The sequence below is a fragment of the Myxocyprinus asiaticus genome, chromosome 7, assembly GCF_019703515.2.
Source record: "Myxocyprinus asiaticus isolate MX2 ecotype Aquarium Trade chromosome 7, UBuf_Myxa_2, whole genome shotgun sequence".
Lineage (NCBI taxonomy): Eukaryota > Metazoa > Chordata > Actinopteri > Cypriniformes > Catostomidae > Myxocyprinus > Myxocyprinus asiaticus.
Window position 1 is genome coordinate 33,427,424 of NC_059350.1, and position 15,356 is coordinate 33,442,779.

A 15,356-nucleotide genomic window follows, 5' to 3' on the forward strand; every position below is an offset into this window, starting at 1 on the left:
CGTGATAAGATGCACGGACTGACTGTCTCAGACGAGGAGGCAACTGAGATTCGTCCTCCGCCTCTCGGATTGAGGCGAGTCACTACGCCACCATGAGGACTTAGAGCGCATTGGGAATTGGGCATGCCATATTGGGAGAAAAGGGGAGAAAAGGGGAGACCCCCCCCCCCCCAAAAAAAAATATTCTCTGTTTCCACCAGACTATTGTGCAAATGAGTGCAAATAGCCGTGCTGTGTGGCAGGATTTACACCTAGTGCAAGTAGTCACTTCAATAAGAAAAGTATTGACCAATCTGGATGCATACAAACAGTGATTCCTTACTACATGCATGTTCTCTCACATTGTTACAATTTCAGAACCACGGACAGCGTCAGAGATCCTTTGCTGCTGTTGTGTCTTAATTGTGTGAATGAGAAATTCAAATTCAAACAGTTTGAGACACATATGATGTATTATATTTATGTGTGTGTTGAGAGCAAATTATGATGGATTAGCAATTGCCAAATATATTGTATGAAGGAATTAACAGATAGACAATAGTTTTAAAATGGTATTTTATAACATATTAATATATGATCACATTTATTGAAGGGATACATTTTAGTTAGTTCAAATTATTTACCCTAGACTGAATCCGAATTGTTTTATTTCAAGAAAATTTGTTTGTGTGTGAAGAAAAAGCCATATGAAAAGGCCAACAGTGGGACACAAATGCCAACAGGAAAGTAACCTGTGATTGGCACAGACATTAAATAATCGATGTACATCTTATTTCAAAAGACTTCCGTAGCTTTCACCTCTCTCTCTCTCTCAGTCTATTTGTTTTTTCGTGTGGATGCATTTGCATGTGGATGCATATTTTACGGTCTCTTAGCTCATGTGTTCAAACATCAGAATGTCTGTGGCTTTATCAATGCAACACGCAAACACAGATAAACGCAGCCGGTTGATATGAAAACAATAATATCAAAACAACAGCTGCCGTGCCATGTGCGTCCCTCTGGCCTATTCACGTGTGTATTTTTAAATGTGCGGATTCACACAGATGAAAGACCTTGCTCTTTAAACTCTCTGGGACATGAGGTCACTCGTGTTTGCTCGTGTTATAATTAAAGTGAGATTAAGCCCATCTCTGCTCAATCCTGTCATAAAAACTCTGTTTGGTGACATCAAAACCCTATGCGTTTATAATGGAGGCTAAATTTAATCGATTTTCCAGAGGCTTTTCCCGCGACTATTCTGTTAGTCACCTGATGTAACCCAGAACTCTTTATAGACCACTCTGCTTTCAAAACCTGCCACAGAACTTTATGCACCTCAGAAAGCTTGTTCAATGGGCAATTAAGGAAAGATAAGGCCTTACACAATAGCCACATTTCTTGCTTGTTTTCTAAGGTGACTGCAAGATTCTGGGAAGGTTACTTTAGGGTTATAAAAAAATAAAACCTAAAGTTAACCATTAGAGAACATTCTGTACAAGTTAATTTTACGTTGTAACACAAAAACCTCCCAGCAACGTTATGGGAACGTTAGTTTATGGTTATAAAAATAGAACCTAAAGAGAATGCTCCTAGAACGTTAGGAATGGGTTCCCAAAAAATAACCAAACGGGAACCATACACTAATGTTAAGGGAATGTTATGTGTTGGGGTGATTTGGCAACATGTTGTAGAGTAATCTTGTAAAAAAGGGCCAATAGGAACAGAATGCATTTTAATGTTGGCTAAAGCCATTCCATTGACTTCATTCAATCTATAAAGTAGTCAATATGATCACATAATGTGTTTATGTTAGGCTGCAGTGTAATTACGTATGAACTACTACCTAATTATTTATTTTCTGTAGCACTTTATACTAATTAGTAATATGTATGTAACATCACATACAGACATTACTGTATTCATATATATATATATATATATATATATATATATATATATATATACGTGTGTGTGTGTGTGTGTGTGTGTGTGTGTGTTTATTTACGGCCATATACAGTATGTAGGTATTAAAATTCCACTACTATATGGAAAAATACATGTTATATGAAAACGGACATTTTTGAACCATATATCTACAAGTATGTGACTTTTTTATATCAGTAAAAAAAACATATATGAACATATATTTGTTTTACATATATTGCCATATATCAGATTTCTATATGGTATATATGGGCACTCTGATGCGCAAAGATTGGTTAGTGAGGTCGATGTTTCACAAACAGCTATAACGTAATAGATTGTTCGTAGATTAAATTCTTAAATTGTTGTTTGTAATTGTGCGTCTCATTACTGGCACTTGCTTGAAGATCCGCGTGGGGATTGATGCGCGCGCCAAAGGGGAGGGACGAATTCAACTCCACCAAGCGCACGTCTTCTGCTAGCTGAAAGCCACAACTCTGCAAACAAGCTCTTTACCTTTATAGTCTTCTCGACTCTTTCACGAATTTGTTGCTTTCCTTTAGGGAGACGAACTCCCTATCCTGCGACGCTCGATGAATTCTGCGGGGAGAGTCATTTTGTTTTTTCTTTTTATTGTCCTGATAACACAAGGTAAGTCTGTTTTCAGGATATTACTGTATTTACCATTTACGATATTTAATATTTTTAATAACACTGCAAAATAATGACCTGTTCCGCGTTTCTTGTGCCCCCTGTCCTATCGTGCTCAAGAAAAAAGTAGCATAAAAAGCGTGTTTAACTCTGTCAGTAGTGAACTAATGTACTAGCTCTTCTGTCCTATCAAGTTTATTTGAGGATATTTTCTCAGTTTACATGATTTAACATGATTTCGATGTTAAACATATGGAATGTTATGCACTTAAATTGACTGCTTGTGTTTGTATATTTTTAACTAAATTAGTAATCGGTCTGCTGGCGTTTAAGTGGGTCTCACGCCATATTTAACAATAGTTAGGCTATTTGGTTTTGATAGCGATGTTAATGGAGATTTATGCACATATTTAAGTGTAACATTTTCATTTAGTCACACCGATTCTCCACACTGTTGGTGCGCGTGTATCGCGGAGTTTCGGGCGCATATTTGTCTCGCTCGGGAGACACTGACTGCAGGGAATCTAACGGCTATTTTTGGCAACCGCGACAGCAGAATTTTGTTTAATCGCTCTAAAGCCTTTTATCGGCATAAAAGGAACCGGTAGGCAAACCCAGTGGCGTTATTAAAATGAATTGCGGGTAGTAGGTTCTAATCAGTTCTTCATTTTCACTTTCATGAACCTCGGCTTTTGCGTCAGACTATTAAAATATTTAAAGTCTTCCCGACCCAAATGAACCTTTCCGTTTTGGCGACACCGCTGTCTACGTGAAATTTGCAACAAGTGCGTTATCGGTCGTGATCACCAACTTTTCATTTGATTAGGTCAGTAACTTTTCATCTCAGCTTGTTTGGTTTAGCTGGTAAATTTACATCTAGCTAATCAAGAAACAAGATCGAGGCTCAGTCTTCGTCTCCCTCCCATCACATGCATCTGTGTCACTCAACAGTGAGTCACACACACAAGGGATAAACTTAGAAACTCACACACACTCATAGGACACAAGGATTGTTGATTTTTCATAAATTCATAATGCCATTTTGAGCTCAGAGTTTTAGAAAAGAGGAACTTGAGTTCAACTTCCGTCAAATGTCATTCATGCTGTCTGTACTGATAACAAGGCTGTATGAAGTGAGGGGGAGAAAAAGCAATGAGAGAGAGAGAGAGAGAGAGAGAGAGAGAGAGAGAGAGAGAGAGAGAGAATATGTATGGAAAGACATGTATCAATAAAGGCCTGGAAGTGTTCCTCAGGAGATGGAAAGACTAGAGAAGGTCAAGATTGACATCAGTTTTTGTTGCACAGTTTAGAAGGGTACTGCTCTCTCTTGTAAGATGTAGCATGAAAGCTACCAATAATAAGTACAGGATACCAAATATTTATGATTTGCTCAAACCAATGTTAAAGGTTTAAGGGTCAGTGAAAAACCCATATTGAACAACCAACTACTATTCCCAATATTGGAGGGGACGTGTCCCTCGCAATCTACATGGTGGTTATAAATAACCCTGATTAAATCTGACATTAATCATATTACTCCAACCATTTTTGCAGTGGAATATTAATCAAACAATCCATTCATTGTCATCAATGAGGGTGGACAGATTTATTGCATCCTCTTATTTTATCACAGCTAGATACAAAATCAGTGAAATTTCTTTCTTTGCTGTAGATGATGATTTATTAATTTGATAGATTTAGTCTCTTTCTACAATCACAAAACGTATTGTAGACAATAGATATTTATTGTAATATGTGCACCTTGTGGCATTTGTTTTTTCCATATCAGGTGTTATTATGTAATATACATGTAATAAAAGTCTGTGGTGTTATTACACATGAAAAAGGCTATCCAGTGTTAGATTGAACACATTTCCAGATCTCTAGGGAGAAACATCGGATTGCTCTTTTATCCACTCAAGTGATCTTTTTTATAGCTTCACATCTGTGTTTTGGTGCTGAAGAGAGAAATCAATGAGGTTCCAGCAGAGAGAGAGAGAGGTGGTTGGAGGTAAAGCCCTCTGCTCCAAAAGAGGGGAATGAAGCAATAAAACACAAGTAAAAAAAAAAAAAAAACACAAAAAAATTCTTTTCACCTTGAGGATGGGTGGAAAGACTTTTCAAAATGTTGTCCTCTGTATTTCCTTTTTCTTTCTTTCTCATCCCTGTATGCTGTGCCACCTCTATATCTTCTGGCTTTCTCAAGGTCCCGATATATTTTATATGAAGAACAAAAGGATGTTACGTCATTTAGAACAAAATCTGGCCAAAATATGTTTTTGAGTTCGTTTCGGTGGTTCGTAACTGCTAGCCTGCCAGTCAGATCTACTCAAATACTCTTTAAGTGCCCATTTACACTTTTGTTGTATATGCTACTTCACTCATGTGCCTTCTGCAGTGAAAGCCATTCACACATCTGCCCATAGTAAGATATGCCCCTCTTATCATCTTTCTGTTGTCTGTATTCTTCCCATGAACACTCTTTTATACACCAGTCTTTGCAGTTGTATCAGTGTCATCATAAATTACAATAACAGTGTTATCGGCGCATATTATGTCCCCGAATAGAGTGTTAGCGCATTAGTGTCATGAATTCAGAATGTAAACAAGACAAATTAAACATTTTCTACAGCATATATTACTTTAAATCATTATTTAGTGGTTCAAAAAGCATCTGTTTCTGATCTAGTGTGAGGCATAAAGTAATTGATAACACATTTTAATGTCACATCAGTTAAGGTTCTTTGGAGCGTTCTCATATTTAATTGTACTTCTAAACACCTCTCACAGTGGTGTTGTGGGTGTCTGAGTGTTCACAAACAGTATTGCTCAACTGTTTCGATCGTCTTTTTATCCCTGAATGAAGAACCAAGAATAACTTATATCGGGGCCTTCAGGCTGACTCAAATGTTTGCATACCCTTGGAGAATTGGTAATATATGTAATATATTTCTTATGGGATTCATATTCAGCTGTAGGTTATAACAAAATGGAACAATCATAAAACAAAACATGGCAACAAAGAAAAAAATGAAATGACCCCTGTTCAAAAGTCTGCATACCCTTAGTTCTTAATACTGTGTATTGCCCCCTTTAGCATCAATGACAGCATGCAGTCTTTTGGAATAGTTGTCTATGAGGCCCCAAATTCTTGCAGGTGGTATAGCTGCCCATTCGTCTTGGCAAAATGCCTCCAGGTCATGCAAAGTCTTTGGTCATCTTCGCACGTTTGAGATCTCCCCAGAGTGGCTCGATGATATTAAGGTCAGGAGACTGTGATGGCCACTCCAGAACCTTCACCTTTTTCTGCTGTAACCACTGGAGGGTCAACTTGGCCTTGTGCTTAGGGTCACTGTCATACTGGAAAGTCCAAGAGCGTCCCATGTGCAGCTTTCATGCAGAAGAATGCAAATTGTCTGTCAGTATTTTCTGATAACATGCTGCATTCATCTTGCCATCAATTTTCACAAGATTCCCTGTGCCTTTAGTGCTCACACACCCCCAAAATATCAGTGAGCCATCACCATGCTTCACAGTGGGGATGGTACTCTTTTCACTATAGGCCTTGTTGACCCCTCTTCAAACATAACGCTTATGGCTGTGAACATAAAGCTCTATTTTGTCTCGTCACTCCAAATTACAGTGTGCCAGAAGCTGTGAGGCGTGTCAAGGTGTTGTCGGGCATATTGTAACCGGGCTTTTTTGTGGCATTGGCGCAGTAAAGGCTTCTTTCTGGCAACTCGACCTTGCAGCTCATTTTTGTTCAAGTATCGTTGTATTGTGCTCTTTGAAACAACCACACCATCTTTTTCCAGAGCAGCCTGTATTTCTCCTGAGGTTACCTGTGGGTTTTTCTTTGTATCCCGAACAATTCTTCTGGCAGTTTTGGCTGAAATATTTCTTTGTCTACCTGACATTGGCTTGGTATCAAGAGATCCCCGAATTTTCCACTTCTTAATAAGTGATTGAACAGTACTGACTGGCATTTTCAAGGCTTTGGATATCTTTTTATATCCTTTTCCATCTTTATAAAGTTCCATTACCTTGTTATGTACGTCTTTTGACAGTTCTTTTCTGCTCCCCGTGGCTCAGTATCTAGCCTACTCGGTGCATCCATGTGAGAGCTAACAAACTCATTGACTATTTATACATAGACACTAACTGCAATTTAAAAAGCCACAGGTGTGGGAAATTCACCTTTAATTGCCATTTAAACCTGTGTGTGTCACCTTGTGTGTCTGTAAAAAGGCCAAACATTCAAGGGTATGTAAACTTTTGATCAGGGCCATTTGGGTGATTTCCTTTATCATTATGGTTTAAAAAGGAGCCAAACAACTATGTGATAATAAATGGCTTCATATGATCACTATCCTTAAATACAAGACAGTTCCCTATCTGTCACTCACTCTACTTTGTGTCGATGTAGTGACACTAGGGGTCACTCTTGGGAGCCCGAGACACCTCTGGTCTTTGATAAAAGGCCAATGAAAATTGGCGAGTGGTATTTGCATGCCACTCCCCCAGACATACGGGTATAAAAGGAGCTGGTATGCAACCACTCATTCAGATTTTCTCTTCGGAGCCGAACGGTCATGCTCATTGAGCTGAATCCTACTGTTCATTCACCTCTGCTGGATCTGACGGCGCATTTCAGCGGCTTCTCCCTCCTCTGCACGGGTGCACTGCATAGAACGCCCCTGGGCGCTTCGGCAGAAAAACAAGAGGGTATATTTTCTAAAAGAGCCTTTTCCTTTAAAAGAGGATATATTTCTCTGAAAGAGCGGCACACACGGAACGTCTTTTTAAAGACGTGTCTTTTTAAAGATGCCTTTCCGATTGTGTGTTATTCCTGGTTGCTGTCGTTATCTCTCAACTTTGGATGGTCGTGATCGCTGTCTTTCGTGTCTGGGCGCGACCCACACAGAGGCAGCATTTGTGGATGGTTCGTGTTCTCATTGCGAGAACATGACCATGGCAACGTTGCGGTCGTGGCTTGCTTTCGTAAGAAACCCTCGATGGCAGGACGGCCAGGGGCTATACGGCGATTCCCCCGGTGGATAAGGTGCTCGCGGTGCACCTATGCCCGCAGAGCGCCGCCACCTAGTGCGGACGCCTTAAGCTCCCGTCCAAGCCCTGTAGGCTTACGTCGTCCCTGACGGCTAAAGCCTACAGCGCTGCTGGACAAGCTGCCTCTGCCCTGTACACCATGGCTCTCCTGCAGGTCCACCAAGCCAAGGCATTGAAAGAACTGCATGAGGGTAGTTCCACCCCAGATTTGATGCAGGAACTGCGCTTGGCGACTGACTGAGCGACGAAGGTTACGGCGTGGTCTCTCGGGTGGACAATGGCCACACTAGTGGTCCAGGAGCACCACCTTTGGCTAAATCTGGTCGAGATGGGCGAGGCCGACAAGACACAGTTCCTTGCTGCCCCCATTTCCCAGGCTGGCCTATTCGGCGACACCGTCAAGGACTTTGCCCAGCAGTTCTCGGCAGTGAAGCAGCAGACGGAGGCAATCCGGCACATCTTGCCCCGGCGCGGCTCAAGATCCCGCACCCCGTCTGCTCGTCGCCAAGGGCGTCCCACTGCGGTGACTGCACCGGCTCCGCCGCAGCCCACCCCTTCGGCCCGGCCCCGGTGTGGAGCCCACCGCAGGAAGCAGACGCCACCCGTCTCACAACCAGCGCCTAAGAACCCACGGAGGTTGTCAAAGCGCCCCTGAGATGGGCGACCCAGAGACGAGGGAACCCACTCACTTGGAGCCGGTAAAAAGACCACTCCATCCCCTGGTGGAGGGCCGGGCGGAAAATCTTTTGTTGCCTTTTTGTTTGATTTTGCCGCATGCCCAAGTGGCTGCGGTACCCAACAGTTCAGCAAAAGAGCGGCTTCCTTCCTCCCTGGGTCACATACCCGGTGTGCATGGTCGTCACTACGACTACCATCCACAGGTTTTTCTTGCAGGATTGGCGCTCCAGTGGTGGCCTTTCCGCCCCTGAGCACAAAATGCAAAAAAATGCAAAAACGCATTCTGGCAATCGTCCGGCATCAAGATTGATTCGTGGCTGTAGACCTGAAGGATGCGTTCTTCCATGTCTCAATCCTTCCTCGACACAGACCCTTCCTGCGGTTTGCATTCAAGGGTCAGGCATATCAGTACAAAGTCCTCCCTTTCGGCCTGTCCTTGTCTCCTTGCGTCTTCACAAAGGTCGCAGAGGCTGCCCTTGCCCCGTTAAGGGAGGTGGGCTTTCACATTCTCATCTATCGCGACGACTGGCTAATCCTAGCTCACTCTCGAGACATGTTGTGCGCATACAGGGACCTGGTGCTCTCACACCTCAGCCGACTAGGGCTTCGGGTCAACTGGGAAAAGAGCAAGCTCCTCCCGGTTCAGAGCATCTCTTTTCTCGATTTGGAGTTGGACTCAGTCTCCTTGATGGCGCGCCTTACGAACAAGCGCGCCCAGTCGGTGCTGGCCTGTTTGAAGGTGTTCGAACAGAAAACAGCGGTTCCACTGAAACTTTTTCAGAGGCTCCTGGGGCATATGGCATCCTCAGCAGTGGCCAACCCACTCGGGTTGATGCATATGAGGCCACTTCAGCACTGGCTCTAGACTCGAGTCCCGAGATGGGCATGGCGCCACGGGACACATCGTGTGGTCATCACGCCGGTCTGTCACTGTCTTTTCAGCCCTTGGACCGACCTCTTGTTTCTATGGGCAGGTGTTCCTCTAGAACTGGTCTCCAGGTGCATCGTGGTCAAGACAGACACCTCCAAAACAGGCTGGGGTGCTGCTTGCAATGGGCACACAGCTGCCGGCTTCTGGATGGGTCCGCGACTGCATTGGCACATCAACTGCCTTGAGTTGTTGGCAATTCTGCTCGCCCTGCGGAGGTTCCAGCCGTTGATCCAGGGCAAGCACGTGTTAGTTCGGACAGAAAACACGGCAAAGGTAGCATATGTCAACCGCCAAGGCGGTCTGCGCTCATTGTATGTCACAACTTGCCCGCCGTCTCCTCTGGAGTCAGCAGCACTTCAAGTCGCTGCGAGCCACTCTCATCCCGGGCAACCTCAACACTACAGCGGACGCGCTGTCACAGCAGGTTACCCTCAGGGGAGAGTGGAGACTCCACCTCAGGTGGTCCAGCTGATTTGGAGTTGATTCGGACAGGCACAGGTGGACCTGTTCGCCTCCCAAGAATCCTCCCAGTGCCCGCTCTGGTACGCCCTCACCGAGGCTCCCCTCGGCATAGATGCGCTGGCACACAGCTGGCCCCCTGGCCTACGCAAATATGCGTTTCCCCCAGTGAGCCTGCTTGCACAGACCCTGTGCAAGGTCAGGGAGGACGAGGAGCAGGTCGTCCTAGTAGCACCCTACTGGCCCACCTAGACGTGGTTCTCAGACCTCACACTGCTCGCGACAGCTCCCTCCTGGCGAATTCCCCTGAGGACCTTCTTTCTCAGGGATGGGGCACCTTCTGGCATCCGCGACCAGACCTCTGGAATCTCCATGTCTGGCCCCTGGATGACCTGCGGTGGTAGACACGATCACTCAGGCTAGGGCCCCCTCTACGAGGCGCCTGTATGCCTTCGTCTGTTCGCTAAGTGGTGTTCTTCCCAACGCGAAGACCCCCAGAGATGCGCAGTCGGATCGGTGCTTTCCTTCCTGCAGGAGAGATTGGAAGGGAGGCTGTCCCCTTCCACCTTGAAGGTGTATGTTGCTGCCATAGCAGCACACCACGACGCAGTCGACGGTAAGTCCTTAGGGAAGCACGACCTGATCATCAGGCTGATTCCCTCCAGACCACGCCTCGTTCCCTCATGGGACCTCTCTGTAGTTCTTCAGGGTCTGCAGAGAGCCCCCTTTGAGCCTTTGCAGTCAGCCGAGCTTAAGGCACTCTCCTTGAAGACTGCCCTCCTGTCTGCGCTCACTTCTATCAAGAGGGTAGGAGACCTGCAAACGTTCTCTGTCAGCAAAACGTGCCTGGAGTTCGGTCCAGGTTACTCTCATGCGATCCTGAGACTCCGACCGGGCTATGTGCCCAAGATTCCCACCACCCCTTTTAGGGACCAGGTGGTGAACCTGCAAGCGCTGCCCCAGGAGGAGGCAGACCCAGCCCTGTCGTTGCTGTGTCTGGTGCGCGCTTTACGCATCTATATGGATCACACGCAGAGCTTTAGATTCTCTGAGCAGCTCTTTGTCTGCTTTGGTGCACAGCGGAAAGGAAGCGCTGTCTCCAAGCAGAGGATCGCCCACTGGCTCATTGACACCATAACTATGGCATATCTCGCCCAAGACATGCCGCCCCCGGTAGGGCTACGAGCCCATTCTACCAGGGGTGTAGCGGCTTCCTGGGCCCTGGCCAGAGGTGCCTCTCTAACAGACATTTGCAGAGCAGCGGGCTGGGCAATGCCCAACACCTTTGCAAGGTTCTACAACCTCCGGGTGGAACCGGTTTCGTCCCAGGTAGTGGCACGCAACACAAGAGGATAAGCCCGGGATAGCCGGCCGGGTGTATCACTTGCACATAGCGCCTTCCACCTCCTTTTGAGCTGAAGACGTGCACCATTAATTCCCAGTAGTGTTCACAAGTTTGTTCCCTGGTTGACTTCCTCCGAGCCCTGTGGCAGTCGAGTTTTTGGAGAGATACGCTGCTGGCCCAGTACACATGCTAACTAAGAGTCCTGTTCTGGGGTAGGTGCTCCGCATGTGGCGGTTCCCTGTAAGGCTAACACCATGCGATATATCTTCCGCTTATTCGTTTCCCTCTTGGCAAACTGCATCTTCCTTGGGCAAAGCCCCTCTGCCCCAGTCTCCATGTTTGTAGTAACTCCTCCCCCATTGGGCAGTATCTACCTTGAAGATTCTCCACATGGTTGGAAAGACCATGTGACGTATCCTTCCACTTAAATATCCCCCCTCTCTTTGGGTGAGGTGTGGTCTCCACTGTGTCTTCCCCTTGGGAGGGACACCCCCCGACTAGACCTGGCAGCCCAGTCGGATAATCCCCCTTCTTTTTAGGGAGTGGAAAAAAGAGAAGGGGAAAAGAGGCTACGACTGGGTTAAGCCTGTCTCTATCTCTTGGGTAGTTGACTTGTCCCCAAAAAGGGCCGTTCAACACTCATAACTATGTTGGGGGAGGTTTCGTGTCGACCTGGTGTGCTGACTACGAGGCACACAGTAGTCTGCCCACCACACATCACCAGTTCATGTAACACAGTTCAGCCAATTGTGGCGTTTCGTATGGGGTCCCCTAGTGTCATTACATCGACACAACGTCGAGTGAGTGACAGATAGGGAACATCATGGTTACTTGTTTAGCCTCCATTCCCTGATGGAGGGAACGAGACGTTGTGTCCCTCCTGCCACAACACTGAACTACCCGCTGAAATGGCCGGACCTTATATCAGCTCCTCAGCATAAAACCTGAATGAGTGGTTGCATACCAGCTCATTTTATACCCGTATGTCCGGGGGAGTGGCATGCAAATACTACTCGCCAATTTTCATTGGCCTTTTATCAAAGACCAGAGGTGTTTGGGGCTCCCAAGAGTGACCCCTAGTGTCACTATATTGACACAACGTCTCGTTCCCTCCATCAGGGAATGGAGGTTACACAAGTAACCATGACGTTTTTTTGCATGATCAGTCATATTTTCAAAATCAGTGCCAAAATTTCACAATTTCTGCCAGGGTATGCAAACTTTTGAGCACAACTGTAGATGGTGTGAAGGGTCCTGGAGCTCAAGGACCCTGCAGTTGGACAATTTGATAACTTCCAGTGTAACGCTCCAATTCATATGTAGGGTAAATTGAGAGAAGATGAAATTATGATATAAGATGATTGCCCCAAGTGTCCCTTGAGACCATCAGAGGATTTCACTGCTTATAGAATGGATGGCAGTACTGGAAATGTGATGTGTGGGTTTGGAATTTGTCACAAATACACATGGACATGCATGTCCTCTGTACTCTTTGTTCTAGATAGAAGCCACATAGTACAGCAGAATCACAGAACACACACGCATGCATTTACCACATGGACAGACCGTGACGCATGCCCTGAAATACCTCACACACATACACCTAACACACAGTCTGCTGTGAGAACAGGCATGTGTGTACTGCTGCAGGCTGAATTCTCTGGGCAACAAGAACAGCTCACCTGTCTGATTCTATCAATTTTTGCTTTTCCTCCACTGACAGAGAAACACACTAAGTGTCCCACTGACGCTTTCTCTCTCTCTCATTACTTGTGAGAAATGAGGGCTTACAGTATGTATTCAGCAGCAGTGAATTACATATGGCTTTATATTATCACTAATGTCTCTTTAGTCCTTCCGTCTGAATGATCCTTCTTCGTTATCCCTGTTGCCTCTTCAATGCACATCCTCCTCCATCAAACTAATTTCCAGAGCTTTGAGAGACAGGAAAGAGTTTTGTCATATTTGTATGCACTGTGAATGTATTTTGGTTAATATTTTTATTAAAGGCCTTTAATTAAACCCTCAAGGTTAATTGTAGAGGTTTATTTGTTTTCCTTCAATGTGCCTTTGGAGTTTAATCTCTAGATGTGTTTAATTAATACAAAATTACAGTTAAAAAAGAAGACAATAAAATCTCTGTTCAGAGAATGAAATGTACACATTGAGTACACTCTCACACACAATCTCAAATACAGTGTTTTTTTTTTTTTTCTCTCTAAAAAAAAAAACTAATTTCAGTAAAGAGGGAATAAGTTACATGTGATGAGGGAATAAGTTCCATAGGATGTAATTGCAATTTGAATGGGCTTCATCACAGAATACATTAGACAAAGTCAAATGTGGAGGGTTTAACTATTATTAACTGTAATTTTAACGTAGGAGCCGCAGCTATTTTTGATCAAACCCTCGGTTTTAGACTCCATAGTCATTGTGACTGCTGATGGCTGTCCTTGCAATTATGTTAATGAATAGAATTTCTACATTTTTATTTTAATCAGGCTCTGAAATGAAACTAAAAAAATAATCTTGTTGTATTATTTTTTAAATAATTTTGTTGTTAATATGACATGTTGATAAGGTTGATTGTCAAATATTTATCAAGGATTGAAGAAAACTGACTTGTTGGCATAGTTGAGTACTCGAGGGAGCAATTGTGCTTTCATCTATTCATAATTTTCCTTATTCTGAGCATTCAATAAAAAAGGATTCTGAATCCATTCACCAAGGACACTGGGCAATGGGATGAAGGAAAAACTTTTCTTGTTCTTGAACATTCTGAAATTTCCCACCAAGGCCTGCGTAAGAGTTCAACTTTAAGAGCCTGTATGGTCAGTGTGGATACTGTGGCACTTTAATTTTGAAGGGTTATCGTAAGCTTGATGGGGTTCAGAAAACCAACTTTAAACTTAAATGCTATGCTTTTTATCTTATGTATTTCAGTGAGGGTGAAGTCCATTTAATTAACGAAAGCAGCGCCTTGCTATTCTTGGCTAACCCTATTAACAGAAGAGGCCATTGGAGAGTTAAGTAGTTGAAGTAATTAAAAGAAGAAATTAATACATGAGACAGGAGCACTGAATGCTCTGAGTCTGTGCATGTGTTTGTGTTTCAAGTTCTAAGTTCATGGCAGCTGACTGAAATTACTAGATGTAAGGCTCATTACATTCAGTCCTCTTCCATTTTTTTTTTTTTTTTTTTTAACCAACTAGGGATTTACAGAGATGATAACCACCAGGGAGGGTCCACAAATATTTTAAATTGATGCTTTTGTTGTGTGCATTTTAGTAAATATCTTGTTTTCTGCTGACATATTAGGATAATGTTTACTAGGTTTTCTATTTTCTAGACTATTGAATCTTTTTTATGTGAGAGTTTTCTATATTAGTTATTTTGGTAACGCTTTACATTGAGGTTCTTTTTGTTAACATTAATGCATAAGGTATCATGAACTAACAATGAACAAAAGTGAAAATATTTACAGCACTTATTAAAGCTGAAGTATGTAATGTATGTATGTCTGTTTTTTTTGTGTTAAAATACTGTCTTCTATCCCAGCTTAATATGCAGAGACAACTATTATTAAGCCATTCATAGGTTAATTTTCTCGAAAACTGTAAACACTGTATTTCTGCTGCACTATGAAAATGTTTCTGTTTATTTTGAGTGACCCGCTTAGACCTACCCCAACAACGTTACTCAACAAATGCCGTGAGTTGGGGGCGGGACTATCTCTTTGTTTGACCAATGGCAACATATTCATATTCAAGTCTATTTTTGCAATCCATTTGGTTGCGCTAGTGGTGCAGAAATTACATACTTTAATTTATCATAATACCTTTGTTTCTTTGTTTGTGCATGTAAGTTCATATTGCATTAACTAATGCTAATGTATATAACTTTTCATGTAAAATATGTATTAGTATATAAAATTAATATTAACCAAGAATGCTCTTACAGTATTGTTCATTGTTAGTTAATGTTAACTATTGCAGTAACTAAAGTTAACAAATACATTCTTATTGTTAAGAGTTACTGTTATTTTAATTTTTTAGCAGATAAATAGTGTAATATAACTGTTCTAGACATAAAACTATACTATTTCTTTTATCCAGATATGATACAATTCAGTATCATATGACTACATATTTTTCACATGAAAGCACAGTATAAGATTTACAAAAATGGTTCACCAACTGAAAATTCTCAAAAATGAGTAATCCATTCCAAACCTAAATGCTGTTCCGAACCCAAATTATTTTCTTTTTTCCATGAAGCACAAAAGGAGATTTTTTGCAGAATGTCCAAGCTGTGGTTATT

At 43.2% G+C, this 15,356-nt stretch overlaps 1 protein-coding gene across 1 annotated transcript in view; it reads left to right on the forward strand.

The window, feature by feature from the left end:
- Nucleotides 1–2,422: 2,422 nt before the first annotated feature.
- chrna6 (cholinergic receptor, nicotinic, alpha 6) overlaps nt 2,423–15,356 on the forward strand; it is a 29,669-nt gene continuing 16,735 nt past the window's right edge. Inside the window, exon 1 of the mRNA XM_051702368.1 lies at nt 2,423–2,556. Within this exon, the coding sequence (XP_051558328.1) occupies nt 2,499–2,556 (58 nt within the window). The 5' untranslated portion in view covers nt 2,423–2,498. The remainder of the gene's footprint in view (nt 2,557–15,356) is intronic.